This window comes from Podarcis melisellensis (genome assembly GCF_964234715.1).
Source record: "Podarcis melisellensis genome assembly, chromosome: 5".
Lineage (NCBI taxonomy): Eukaryota > Metazoa > Chordata > Lepidosauria > Squamata > Lacertidae > Podarcis > Podarcis melisellensis.
Genome location: NC_138537.1, coordinates 56,379,168 through 56,391,486, shown reverse-complemented (window position 1 = coordinate 56,391,486; position 12,319 = coordinate 56,379,168). Strand labels below are relative to the sequence as shown.

Genomic DNA, 12,319 nt, shown 5'->3' with positions numbered 1-12,319 from the left:
CATTTAACTCACCCCTCCCCTAGATCATCACCCATATCCTACTGAACTACCTAAAACAGGAGTGCTTGAGCCCAAGGTTTGCTTCTGATCATTCACATAATGTTAAATGCACATGGATCGGGATTTCTCCTGAAACTGAATAGAGCAAGAGAGAGGAGTGAATATAATGAATTTTCCAGATGCTTTGTTTAGGGCATATGGAGCCTATACTTATACATTGGAATCAAATGATTAATGCATAATTCATTTAACTATTCTGATGGGGTTAGTTGTGACTTCTCTCTCTCCATGAAGTGTTTTCCCTTTAGGTGTCACTGGTACAGGGAACATTTGCCTCAGAATACAATTCTTACCTGAGGATGTCTACCCTTGTCCAACAACTTCACACAGTTAAGGAGTAATGTTCTGATAGTACCATAATGCTTCCTGTTTTGGTTTTTCTTCAACATCATATTGCAAGCAACTCTAAGAGAAAGTAAAATGAACAGAAAGCAAACTATAAAGGCCCTCTCATACTGACCGTGCAACATCTACTGAAACAACTGTTATCAATTTTGTATTTATTATTTCCAAATTAGCTAGTTTCATATATGGTGTGTTGTATTAAAGATTATTTCAAAACACATTCACAGAAAAAATCAATTTTGCCTTAGTTGCAACAAAGGCTACATCATACAATTAAATACTGCATCTGGTTCTGGATATAACTATACAGAAATAATAATATCTGGAGGCTATAATGACCTTACTTGACATTGGTCCAATCAAATACTTTGTTCTTGCACTTTCTACTTCTGCCCTTCCAACTCAAAACCCCTCAAAGGAATGCATTTAAATATATTGAAAGGTTAAGAACTCTTCTGCTTCATCAACATGAACACCACCCTTATATTAAAAATTCTCAAATTTAATAATGCTAAGAGAAACACAAAAACAGAACTTACCCTCTAGTGTGGAATACAACAGATGAGTAGAAAATTAGGCTTATATATTTTGTACCCCTTTAAGATCAGCTTTACCCTGACATTTGCAGGAGGGTTTTTTAAAAATCACTCTGATCCCAACACTCTGAAAATTTTCCTAGGACAAATTTTCATCAGCATGGAGGGACACTGAATTGCTCTGGCTGGCCTTATAGTGAAGTTAAGAAACCATTTTCAGACCCACTTCACTTTTTCTCTCTCAGGACAGCTTCATAATAGTTCTCTACCAATATTATGCAGTTCTCCTTAGCATCCCCATAGTGACTTCTTCCACCATCCTGCTACAACGGCAAAGTACGCCAGTACAGAAGCAGAGAAATGCTAGCTTTCTTGACTTCCTGCAGTGGGGCTACAAGCCTAGCATGTGTTCTACAGATTGCATAGATTTGGGTTGTAATCCTCAAGCTGAAAAGTATCATTGAGACCTTTTCCTGTGTTTATAGTACTAACCATACAAGGCAAACTTACTTGTAAAGAAGAATTGCCACTGGCATTGTGAAGGGGTTTTGGTATTTATCTTCTGTCTCTTCACAGAGAGTGGTCAGGTCATACAGCTTTACGATATCACTTCCACTTGCTGAAAGAAAAAGATTTTTTTCCATAAGTGTATGCTTGAAAAAGTATGGGTCCCACAATAAAATAAGGAAAAACTAGAATTTTTGGTTGCACTCCAGTATGATCAAACAAGGAAAGAACATCACGAGACAGAATGGCTAGAGTGATCTAAGTTTAGACTCCCTAATCCTTGCTCCGCTTCCAAGCCCCTCCCTCCTAGCATCACAAAAGTAGGAATGAAGGAAGCACAGAAAACAAGAGGGAGCAACATTCTGTTCCTATCTGTTGGTACACTGTGCATGTAATAAGACGTTGCTCTTTTCCTGAGCTACCAGAGCAGCCCAAGTTGCTGCCCCTAGTCTAACAGAGCATGGGTCTGTGGCGGGAGTACCCTAGTCTGTGTACACAACATGCTGCCACCACATGCTATGGGGAGGGAGGGAGGAAAGAAAGAAGGGAGAGACAGGGCACCATCTACATTGCCAGGTGCCCAGCAGAGACCCTCAGGAAAGAGGCAAAAATACCGGCACCATATATTGTGTAATTGTCTATGAACCTAGGAGTCTTCCCTACCCTAAGTCATGGTAATTCTGCAAGTTACCTTTTAAAAAATGGGAAAATGCTCACCTTTAAACAGCCAATAAGTATGCCCTTCTTTGGTACAGTTAGCTTTCAGAAATGATAAAATATTTTGAGCAATATCTTTTATTACTTTGGTAGAGAAATTTGAGTTTTCCAAGTTGGGTATATCCTCTGTCTTAATCATTTCGTATTTCTAAAACAAACAAAAAACCAATTAGAAGTATTGTTTATGCTACAAGGAAGTCACTGCCTTCCATGCATTCTTAAAATCAGAAAACTGTAGAGTTGGAACATCCCCCTGAGGGTCATCTAGTCCAACCCCCTGTAATGCCAGAATCTGGCCCACAACCTTCTCTGGGTGGGTTTGAACCACCAACCTTCTAGTTAACAGTCATACACACTAACAGTCATGCACCTTTCGTATTTTTGTTGTGGTTTAAGAATTAACGTGCCCACTAAAATCTCTTGCCAAGTCTGAATGTGCTTATGAAGTAGTATCAACAAAATATTCCTTTTCAATACACCAATGCAATGATGCCCTAAACCGGTTGTCATCTAAGTGAAAAAAACCTGCTTGAAAACTGTGGCTTAACAATTGTGCAATCATATTTTACTGACCAAGAACAAATACAGCAATCAGAGCAACAGAACTCAAAGCTTACCTGAACAATTCCATTAACATGGAAACACATCACAAGTTCTGGCACATTGCAGATCAAATTGTCCAGCCAATAGTCAATGCCAGTTAGCACATTAATTGGTTTATTGTTATCCCTACAAACAGAAATATATGTGGTGTTATTTCAGTAAAATGAATCAGACTCATTAAAATCTACAAACAGAAATTTTGTTCCCCTTCAGTTAGGTCCAAAATTCAGAGTATCTGTAATACATTTTAGTCAGTAGGGTACATACAAAGGCTGTGAAAGGCACAAAACACATGGTTTTTAAACAAGAACTGCTTTTTTACTTTCTGGTATTGGCTACAGCACTGTGTTAAAAGCTCGAGACTGTGAATAAAAAAAGTTTATGAGAAGCATTTCTAAGGCAACACTTTAAGAACCAGTAAGTTAGGGAATCACCAGTAGGGAGAAAGAGTAGTCTCCAGGTGAGGTATAGAGGCCAGAAGTGAGAAAAGCATAAGCCACCACAGTCCAATTGTGCGGAAGAAAGAACTGTGATTACATGTTTACACACACACCCTATGTGACACTCAGCTCTATTTCTCCTTTAAGAACTACAGGTGTGACAGCTGATGTCCTGGACTGGTGTCTTGCCTCAGTAATGGACTGGATGAAAGCCAATAAACTGAGGCTTAATCCAAATAAGGTAGAGGCACTGTTACTGGGTGGTTCCCTAGACTGGATAGATGGGAGACTGCCTGTTCTTGCTGGGGTTATGCTCCTTCTTAAGGAGCAGATACATAGCTTGGGAGTGCTCCTGGATCCATTGTTGTCACTTGGGGCCCAGCTACACCCCTATCTGGACAGGGATAGCCTAACTTTTGTTGCCTATGCTCTGGTAACCTCTAGGTTACATTATTTGCAATGTGTTCTATATGGAGCTGCCTCTGAAGATGGTTTGGAAACTTCAGCTGGTGCAGAATTCGGCAGTCAGGGCAAGATGGTTTGAGCATATTAACACCATTCCTGGCCTGACTACACTGGCTGCCCATCAGTTTCCGGGCCCAATTCAATGTGCTGGACTGCCTCATATGAACTGACTCGGACCCTGCAATCATCATCTGGAGCCCTTCTTCATGTGCCTGCTCCATGAGAGATCTAGAGGGTGATAATGCAAGAACAGGCCTTTTCTGTGGGGGCTCCTCGTCTGTGGAATGCTCTCTCCAGAGAGGCTTGCCTAGTGCCATCATTACATGTCTTTAGGAGCCAGGCAAAAACATTCCTCTTTACCCAGGCCTTTGGCCATTAAATAATCTATGGCCTATTAAATCTGGAGGAATGCTATTATGAGTATTTTTTAAATTATACTGTGTATTATTATGTCATGTATTATGTCTTTGTTATGAAGATGTGTAAATTATGTTTTTAACGTTGTTCACCAACCTGGGATCTTTGGATAAAGAGTGGTATATAAATTGAATAAATAATAATAATAAATATTTGGGGGAAATACATGGGAAAGAATACAAAACAACAGGAGCAGGGAGTGTCATCAAAATACAGAAAATAAATCTATCAAGGCTTTTTAAACAGGCAATATTTTGATTTCCACCCTAGCCTCTCTCAAAATCTCAAGGCAAATTGCAAATGTGAGATTAATTAAAATATTGTACTTCCAGGTAAGCATGTATAGGACTGTGGCTTTATAAAGTCTTTATAACACTTTACAGATGACGGTTTGTTTAAAGGTTCCAAAATAACTCTGATAACTTCTCAAAGTAGTCAAGTAGTCAAATCAAGATTAAATGTATGGGGCTATAGCCATACTCAAAGTAGGCCCACTGAAATCATTGGGTCTACTCTAAGTATGGCCACTCTGAGTAGACTCTGGCCCTCAAGTTAGTGGGAACTCAGAATCTTTATCAGACAACAGAACGATTGCCAGAGACGGAATGCTGGTGATAAGTACCCCATAGTATAAACAGTATCCCAGCTCACACAACCACATTTAATCATCATGCTAGACACACAGAATGAACCAAACAGCAAAATTAGCCTGCTTTATAGACTATGTTGCACTGATTTTAAGTGTTTAGTAATTCACCTGAGACGCAAGCTCACAGCTGGGTATCTTCCTCCTCCAAATATAGGCATATTTGATCCAACCAACATGTGAATATCTTCAAATGTCCACAAGATGTTCCGAACAAAGTCATTTTTAAGACCCTTTAAATGTGCAGAGGAAATAGTGAAGCATTTGAAACCATTCTCTTTACGCAAAGAAAAATACAATACAGCCTGCATATATGCAATAAAGAAAATTTCAAGGAAAGAAAATTAAGTACAGCACATAATGACTATGCTGGTCATCCACAATAAAGATCAAGATCACAGATGTCACAAAACAATTGGTACAAGTGAAATTTCTCTCTCAGCTACCCTGTAGATCAAACTGGAATAAGGGGATTGTACTTTTTAGATCAGATGCCACATAAAACCATACCTGACTGTTTCCCCCGTCACTGAACAAAGTAGATAGGTTTTGTTCTTTGGGGACTGGGGACACATCCCCCACTACATATGAGGGTTCAAGAGGCACACTTCCCTGTGAAAAGCACAAGGATATAAGTGATTCTACTGCTGAGAGTAAGTAAGCTTGGTTTAAGTAACGTATGTAGCAGATGATCAAACTGTCAAAGGTTTTGTTCACTGTGCAACTACCCTGTGCTGGGGCAAATTACTGAGGTGAATTGGAGTGATTTTACCTCTCCCCAAGTCAGACCACCACTTACAAATCAGATCAGGGCCCCCACAAAACCATTCAGTATTTCTGTTTGTTATATTTCTATGCCTTCCTATTTCTCTATGATTCTCTCCTCTAGGACAATGAGCTTTGCAAGAAAATGTTGCCTGTAGAGCACTGAAGAATTCTGGTTTTTTTATTTTTTTATTTGTTAAAGATGAGAATGGTTGATTTTTTAAAAAAAAAAGATTAAAGTTTCATTTAACTTTTAAAAAATAAATAAATGCTACTCTGCTTGAGGGGGGAAATCCTCCAGAGCTATTCAACAGATAGCATAGGGACAGCTTGATCCTGTAATACATTTTGGAGGATGTGTCCTCCCAACACAAACAAGTACTGGAAAGACTTCTGGCTAGTTTGAAGATTCAAAGTTTTCTAAAGAGTACACACAACACTCAGTCAGCTTTCAAGAGAGCAGTTGTTTGTTTGTTTGTTTCTTATCTTTAAATGATAAGAAACAAACAAACAAACAAACAAACAACTGCTCCCCCCCCCAAAAAAAAACATGAAACTAATATGGATCTTACACCTTTAGTGGGCCTGATAAAGGCATTTCCCTAATAAGAGTTATGGAGGAATTTCTTTTATCTCTCCCACAGAAGCTCCCAGACCTGCAGTTTGGCAAGCTTAATCCATTCTGAAGAAGTTCCTGTGCCTGCAAATTACATTTGCTTCCGGAAAAGGAAAAAGTTGTATAAAACCCTCATATAGCTCTGGTAAAAGTATTACTCAAAATCTAGTTTGAGCCAGTTCTGCCAAACAAACAAACAAAAAAGCAACAAACATAAACTCCAACTGCACCACAACAGAAAGCAGAGTCCATCTTTCTCAAATCTTCTCTCACAACTTTTTTTCTATGTGAGAAAACTGATCAACAAGCTTTGTCATCTGTGCTGAAACGCATTCGAACCAAACCATAAGCAGTGCAATCCAAAGCATGCTAACTGAGAAGTACGTCACAGTGACCTCAACAGGACTTTCCCACAACTATGTGTGCATTCAGGACTAGCATCAGGGTTTGTTGTGTTCCCTCTCCCCATGGACAGAGGCAGGCAGCTGCAACTGTTGCTTGCCGCCAAACAGTCACCAAAGTGGACCGTGAAAATGTCTCCTGCAAGGAGCAACCATTACCATCAACAGAGGAAGACAGTAGGAAATCACTAGCTTACTTTGGCAAACAGGTAACCAGCAATAGTGACTAGCAGCAGGCATCCATGCTCCCTCTCAAGTGATAGCTGCTTTTGCTTCTAACAGCCACCACGACTCATTCAGTGGCAGATGAACTAACGGTGGCAGCAGCAGCAGCTACTACTGCTTACCCTCTACTGCTCAGGAAGATGTGCAGAGGGAAGAACTGGAGGAGCCACTGTAACCACCATGGGCAATACACACATTGATGGGAGCAGAGGACAGAAGTTAGGCCCAAACACAATTACCACAAAGGCAGGAACAGGCAGCAGTGGCAGCTAAGACAGTAGAGTCACAGGCTCACAATAAAGCCTCTCCATAGGTGCACAGCAATGCTGAGCCCTAGTGAACTGTATATGCAAGATTGCACTCTAAATATTCGCTCTCAGTTTCGTACCACCTGACCCCTACTGAATAGTAACTGTTTATGTAAAGTAAACTAAGATTTCATGGGAAACTATTTTACAGTGTTTGGACTGGGCACTGCAAAATAATTGTTTACTCTTCCTTTTAGTATATTGCCACCATCTTTACAAGCATGCCTATGAAGCATCAAGACTGCTTTTCTAAGGAAGGCACCTGCCAAATTAACCTGATTAGAAGCACTTGCATCTTCAGAAAGTGAGGAAGGCATTTCAAAAGGGGCTGGCCAAGAAACCCGTCCTGCTTCGGCAGTTTGATCTTCAGTTGTTTCTTCCTGATGTTGCTCTTCAGGAGGAACAGGCTGAGCAGCTCCATCACCATTGATGCTAACAAAACAGACATTATAATTTTAGTCAGAAACTTCTCAACCCATACCATTTAACATTGAGTATTTGTTTATTGTTACTATTAATATGATATCAAAATCAAACACATCTGGGACTCTTTTCGCATCTTATTATTTGCTATCATCTATTTTGATTTCCAGAAGAAGAATAGCAACATTGGGGCTTTTGGCCACCCAATGTGTCTGTCAGTACAGCATTTGTTTTCGCCCCTATGTAGTATTTTCTTAAATTTAAATTTTACAAAAAAGAAAATAAAAGAAAACAACTGTAGTATAGTACAGATGAAGATCACAGCAGCATGATGCAATGATTCATGATACAGGTAAGCCCAAATATAGTAGTATATTTTTTCAGTGCAAACAATTCTGAAAAAAGCTAAGAGATGTCAAATATTGAGAGTTCCTTATTTGATTTCTTTTATTTGTTATTAAAATAATGGCCAACACTAAACATCTGATCTGTTTCCTACAACCTTTCCTTATTTATCCTCAAAATTTCCTGACCTGACCCTCCTTTTTTTAATTGCTGTTTTAACAGATTTAATTGCTGTGCTGTTTTTCTGCACATTTTACTTGTGACGTTCATTTTAATGTTGTGATAAAATTGTTTTATCTTGTGTTTAAATTATGTGCATATCTTTTTTTATAATTTATTTTATTCTGTAAACTGCATGTAAATTAATCAGTATATAAATTAACCACCAACAACAGTATGGGCTTTGCTATTTTCATAGCTGTCACACATGGTTCAATCTTTTTACTGAGCTTTGTACCACAACCACTGCTAGCTCAGACCCCTTCAGGATATATGTGAATTGGGGGCGGAGGTTACCCAAATATATATCACTTTACACTCACTGACAATGAACACATTTTCCTCTTGATGCCTATTGATATCCTTTGGAGCTCCTTACAATCCCCTTTTGGTCTTTACCATCCTGAATAATGTGGCATCAGCAGCAAACTTAGCCATCTCACTGCTCAGCCCTAACTCAAGATCATTTAATTCCCTTAGCTCTTATAGTTGTCCCTTAGGAAAAAAATGGAATTAAAAATAAATCATGTTCAAAACCCCACATTTTAAAGCCCCCCATTTTTTACCACGCAGTTTCAAAAAATCTGCACACTCATGGGCGTTTTAAGCTCTCCCTTTTGCAGCAGGCTCTTGCACTTCTCCAATATGCTTTTAAAAGTTTATATTCTGCTCCCCCCCCCAAAGAAATCCACAGCAGCCTACAACAATAAAATATACATTGTGAAAGACAAAAATGAAGCCCCCCCCCAAGATGGGGAATGCTCTCTAGTGGCAAACCGCGAGGAATGAGTCAAGAAGATCACTTTGCACTTGCTTTTGTCTGCATTTCAGCTAATGTTCAAGAACAATGAACTACTTGCTAAATTCCAAAGGGCCAGCCATATTAGTCTTCTGTAACAAAAAGACTTGTGGCACAAGTTTTGAAAAACTTGTTTTTACTTCAGGCGTAGACACATACCAGGAAAAACACAAAGCAGATAAATTAATTTTGATAAAACAGAACAGAGTTTATGGGGGGAAATTACAAAAGATACCTGTAGTATAAAAATTTGGAAAGTATAGCTTTCTGGTACCAGTGTTCTTTGCTCTTCTTCTTTCGTTGCCACTTCTGATCTATTAATCTCTGGTAGAATTCCTTTAACCATGTCCAATCTCCAGTCTAAGTAATATAAATAAAAAAGCATTTAATTAATATTGTGAAGTGTTTTAGTTACCCGACTAAAGATATTCAATGAATAGGATATTGTCTAAAATAAAGCATTTCATATCTATTTTAAAGAGTTACATTTTTACAGCTTCAACATCTAAGTTCTTAAATAATTGTTTTAGTGTATATTTCAAAGAACATGATACTTGCATTCCATTTTAAGAAACAGTACTAAATGTAAAACAAAGTGGCTCTATGAAGATCAAGCACTGGTGGACATTTTCTGGGTCATAATCCAAGATGTATCAACCTCTCTAGCATAGCTATTGTATTGCTAAGCAGATAGCTACACATTCATAATTCCTATAATGTCCTTGAGGGAAAAGGCAACATTAAACAAGAAATAGAAACACTATATGGCTAAAGAAATAACTATGACAAATTTTATCACCTGTGATGATCTCATAAAGAGCTCTTGAATATCTAGATCATCTAGTAAGAGAGTTCTCCCAATCCGGTGTACTGCCATACTGACATGAGATTTGCTGTATGGTATCTTAAGAAGCTTTTTAATATTCTGCAGAGTAAAAGATAGACAAACTTTTCTGTTCATTTTCAAACATTTAAGTATATTTTCTACATGGGTCAAAATGGACAATAATACATTTAATAAAAGCATCACCTTTAGACCACAATTATCGAATCATACACAGTGGTACCTTGGTACTCGAACGGCTTGGCTCCCAAACAAATTGGCTCCCGAACGTCGCAAATCCGGAGGTTTCGGTTTTGCAAACATTTTTTGTGAAGCTGAACTTCCGACGCAGCTTCCGCTTGAGTACAGGAAGCTACTGCAGCCAATCGGAAGCCATGCCTTGGTTTTTGAATGGTTTCGGGAGTTGAACGGACTCCCAGAGTGGATTAAGTTCGAGAACCAAGGTACCACTGTATCTCAGGATGGTTCAATGTGTGGCTGAAGGGCCACGTGCCTTTTTGGCAGCCCTCAAGGTTATCTTGGCAGCCCTCAGCAACATTTCTCTCTCTCTCTCTCTCTCTCTCTCTCTCTCTCTCTCTCTCTCTCTCTCTCTCTCTCACACACACACACACACACACACACACACACACAGCCTGGGGGGTAGGGTGCCAAATCTGTCCTTGCAACACGCTCTTCCATGCACAACAAGGTAGTGTGTGGCCTGCGGGTTCTATGTCAAAGTACTCTTGTGGCCCTCATGGTATGAAAAGTTGGGCTGCTCTGCTATATGTCAATCAAACTGGCAATATAGCAATCAATTGGCAAACCAGAATCAGACAGTAGAAGACCTTCAATGTCCGATCAGTGGGCTTCTGCTCATGCACCAGAACTTACTTTGCTCTGTCCCACCCGCCCTATCCAAATATACTCCAATTAACTATGGTTTGACAGGATGTCTGAGTTGACAGATGACAGTTATGTGTCCTTGCTGTACCTAGAGACTGATCAAATTAAAAATGAAGCAAAAATGCAGCCATGAAACATAGCTTGTCTGAATATGAGAAAGGTCAAATCATGGCTTGGGGTGAGGTAATGTCAGAATTGAAAAAGTGATGCATCAACTTTTGATGGGTGGGGAAAGGAGAGTTTCTAATCCTCCTGTTTGTAATCTTCTAATCGTCACCTGATAAAAGGGAATTTCTTATGTGAAGCAGCAGTCATGGATACTCAAAGTAAAGTTACAGCCTCTCTTACTTGTGTAATATAGATCAGTGTTTCCCAAACGTTTTTGGGCAACGGCACACCTGTTTACTGAAAAAAAATCTCGCGGCACACCACCATTAAAGCCCCGCCCCGTGACGTCAGCGCGCAGCGTCACGCCGGGAGGGACGCACAAAAGTGAAAGTTTTTTCCCTCCCCCTTGCTGGGGAACCTCCAAGCTTTGGGGGTGGGAGGAGGCAGCAGAGCGAGGGACTGAGGGACGGCGGCAACTGAGGCGGCGGCGGCTGAGGCAGAGCTGGGAAGGGGGTTTCCAGGGGACACGGCAGCTCCTCGAAAGGCTTCTCTCAGCTGCGCTCAATCCGCCTCGGAGAGGATTTCCCCTCCGGTCCCATGCGTTCGTTTGGGGCATCGCTCCGGCTGCTCCCTCTCCCGCCGCGCAGGAGCGATGCCTCTCTCTGGCTCTCCCTCCGCGCAGGCTGAGGGAGGGAGGGAGGGGCGCGTGTGACCCGTCTCTGCTGGGAGACCAAACCCAGCGAGGCAGAGTCGCGCGGAGGCGCCCAGGCAGCGCTGCCGGCTGCGAGGAGGAGCGCCAGGCAGCAGCAGGAGGCGCGGCCTCTCCTCGCCGCCGCCGCCCCGCCTCTCGCCGCCCGACTCGCCCGCCTCCCTCCAGGCATCTCGCGGCACACGAGGCAACGTCTCACGGCACACTCGTGTGCCGCGGAACACCGGTTGGGAAACACTGATATAGATATCTGAACTTGCACAACAGCAACTGGATACTTTCAACTCTTATTTGATCTTTCAGTGGTACCTTTACAAGAGCCAATAATACTAAAAGTAGGATTTAATTAATATTTTAGCTACTAACGGTACCATTATAATGTGTAAATAAGTGAGAAAATTCAAGGAGCCTGTGACAGCTCCATGAGGGAGAGTTCTAATTTCAGAAATGATGACACAAACTGCTTAAAACAATTATTACTATATGATGCCCATCCCTGCTCTTCAGCAGTTTATAAAAAATTTAATTGTGAAAAAGTTTATTCTTAATTTATACTTCGAAGTGGATCAGAATTTCGGCTGCTCTGCTTTGTAGCTCCCTGTCCATATGCACATACCAGAAGTGTTGAAAGTGATACGGGAAAATGCAGACAGAAGGAGGAATCACAAACATCACCAACACGTACACTTCTATTTACAGAAGCTCTGCTTGATGCAAGCCCCTTGAATGAACAGAATGGCACTTTTGTATCCAACCCATTGTATAATAGATGGCACCACCATTCTTCTAAAAAGCAATATAAAATATCAATACTGACAGAACTACACCTTTCATGCTGTCAACACATTGTGAGCTTGCTGATACATGATACATTAATGCAGGTAAAATTGTTGAATAAAAGTAAAGCATATAATTATCAAAATCACAACCCAGTTC

The 12,319-nt window shown here is 40.5% G+C and overlaps 1 protein-coding gene across 5 annotated transcripts in view; it reads right to left on the bottom strand.

Annotated features, from left to right (window-relative positions):
* The window catches only part of EDRF1 (erythroid differentiation regulatory factor 1), a 36,301-nt gene that overhangs the window by 20,701 nt on the left and 3,281 nt on the right, over positions 1–12,319 (bottom strand). For 2 of the 5 annotated variants that reach the window (XR_014168635.1, XM_081912626.1), the window contains exons 4-12: positions 9,637–9,762; positions 9,073–9,197; positions 7,327–7,483; positions 5,247–5,348; positions 4,848–4,969; positions 2,783–2,894; positions 2,166–2,313; positions 1,452–1,560; positions 354–465 (exon numbers count right to left, since the gene is read on the bottom strand). Coding sequence is in view for 4 of the 5 variants with exons in the window: in XM_081912626.1 (XP_081768752.1) it covers positions 354–465; positions 1,452–1,560; positions 2,166–2,313; positions 2,783–2,894; positions 4,848–4,969; positions 5,247–5,348; positions 7,327–7,483; positions 9,073–9,197; positions 9,637–9,762 (1,113 nt within the window). In the remaining variant the exon portion in view is untranslated. The remainder of the gene's footprint in view (positions 1–353; positions 466–1,451; positions 1,561–2,165; positions 2,314–2,782; positions 2,895–4,847; positions 4,970–5,246; positions 5,349–7,326; positions 7,484–9,072; positions 9,198–9,636; positions 9,763–12,319) is intronic. The other 3 variants (XM_081912629.1, XM_081912628.1, XM_081912627.1) reach the window with 2 other exon arrangements.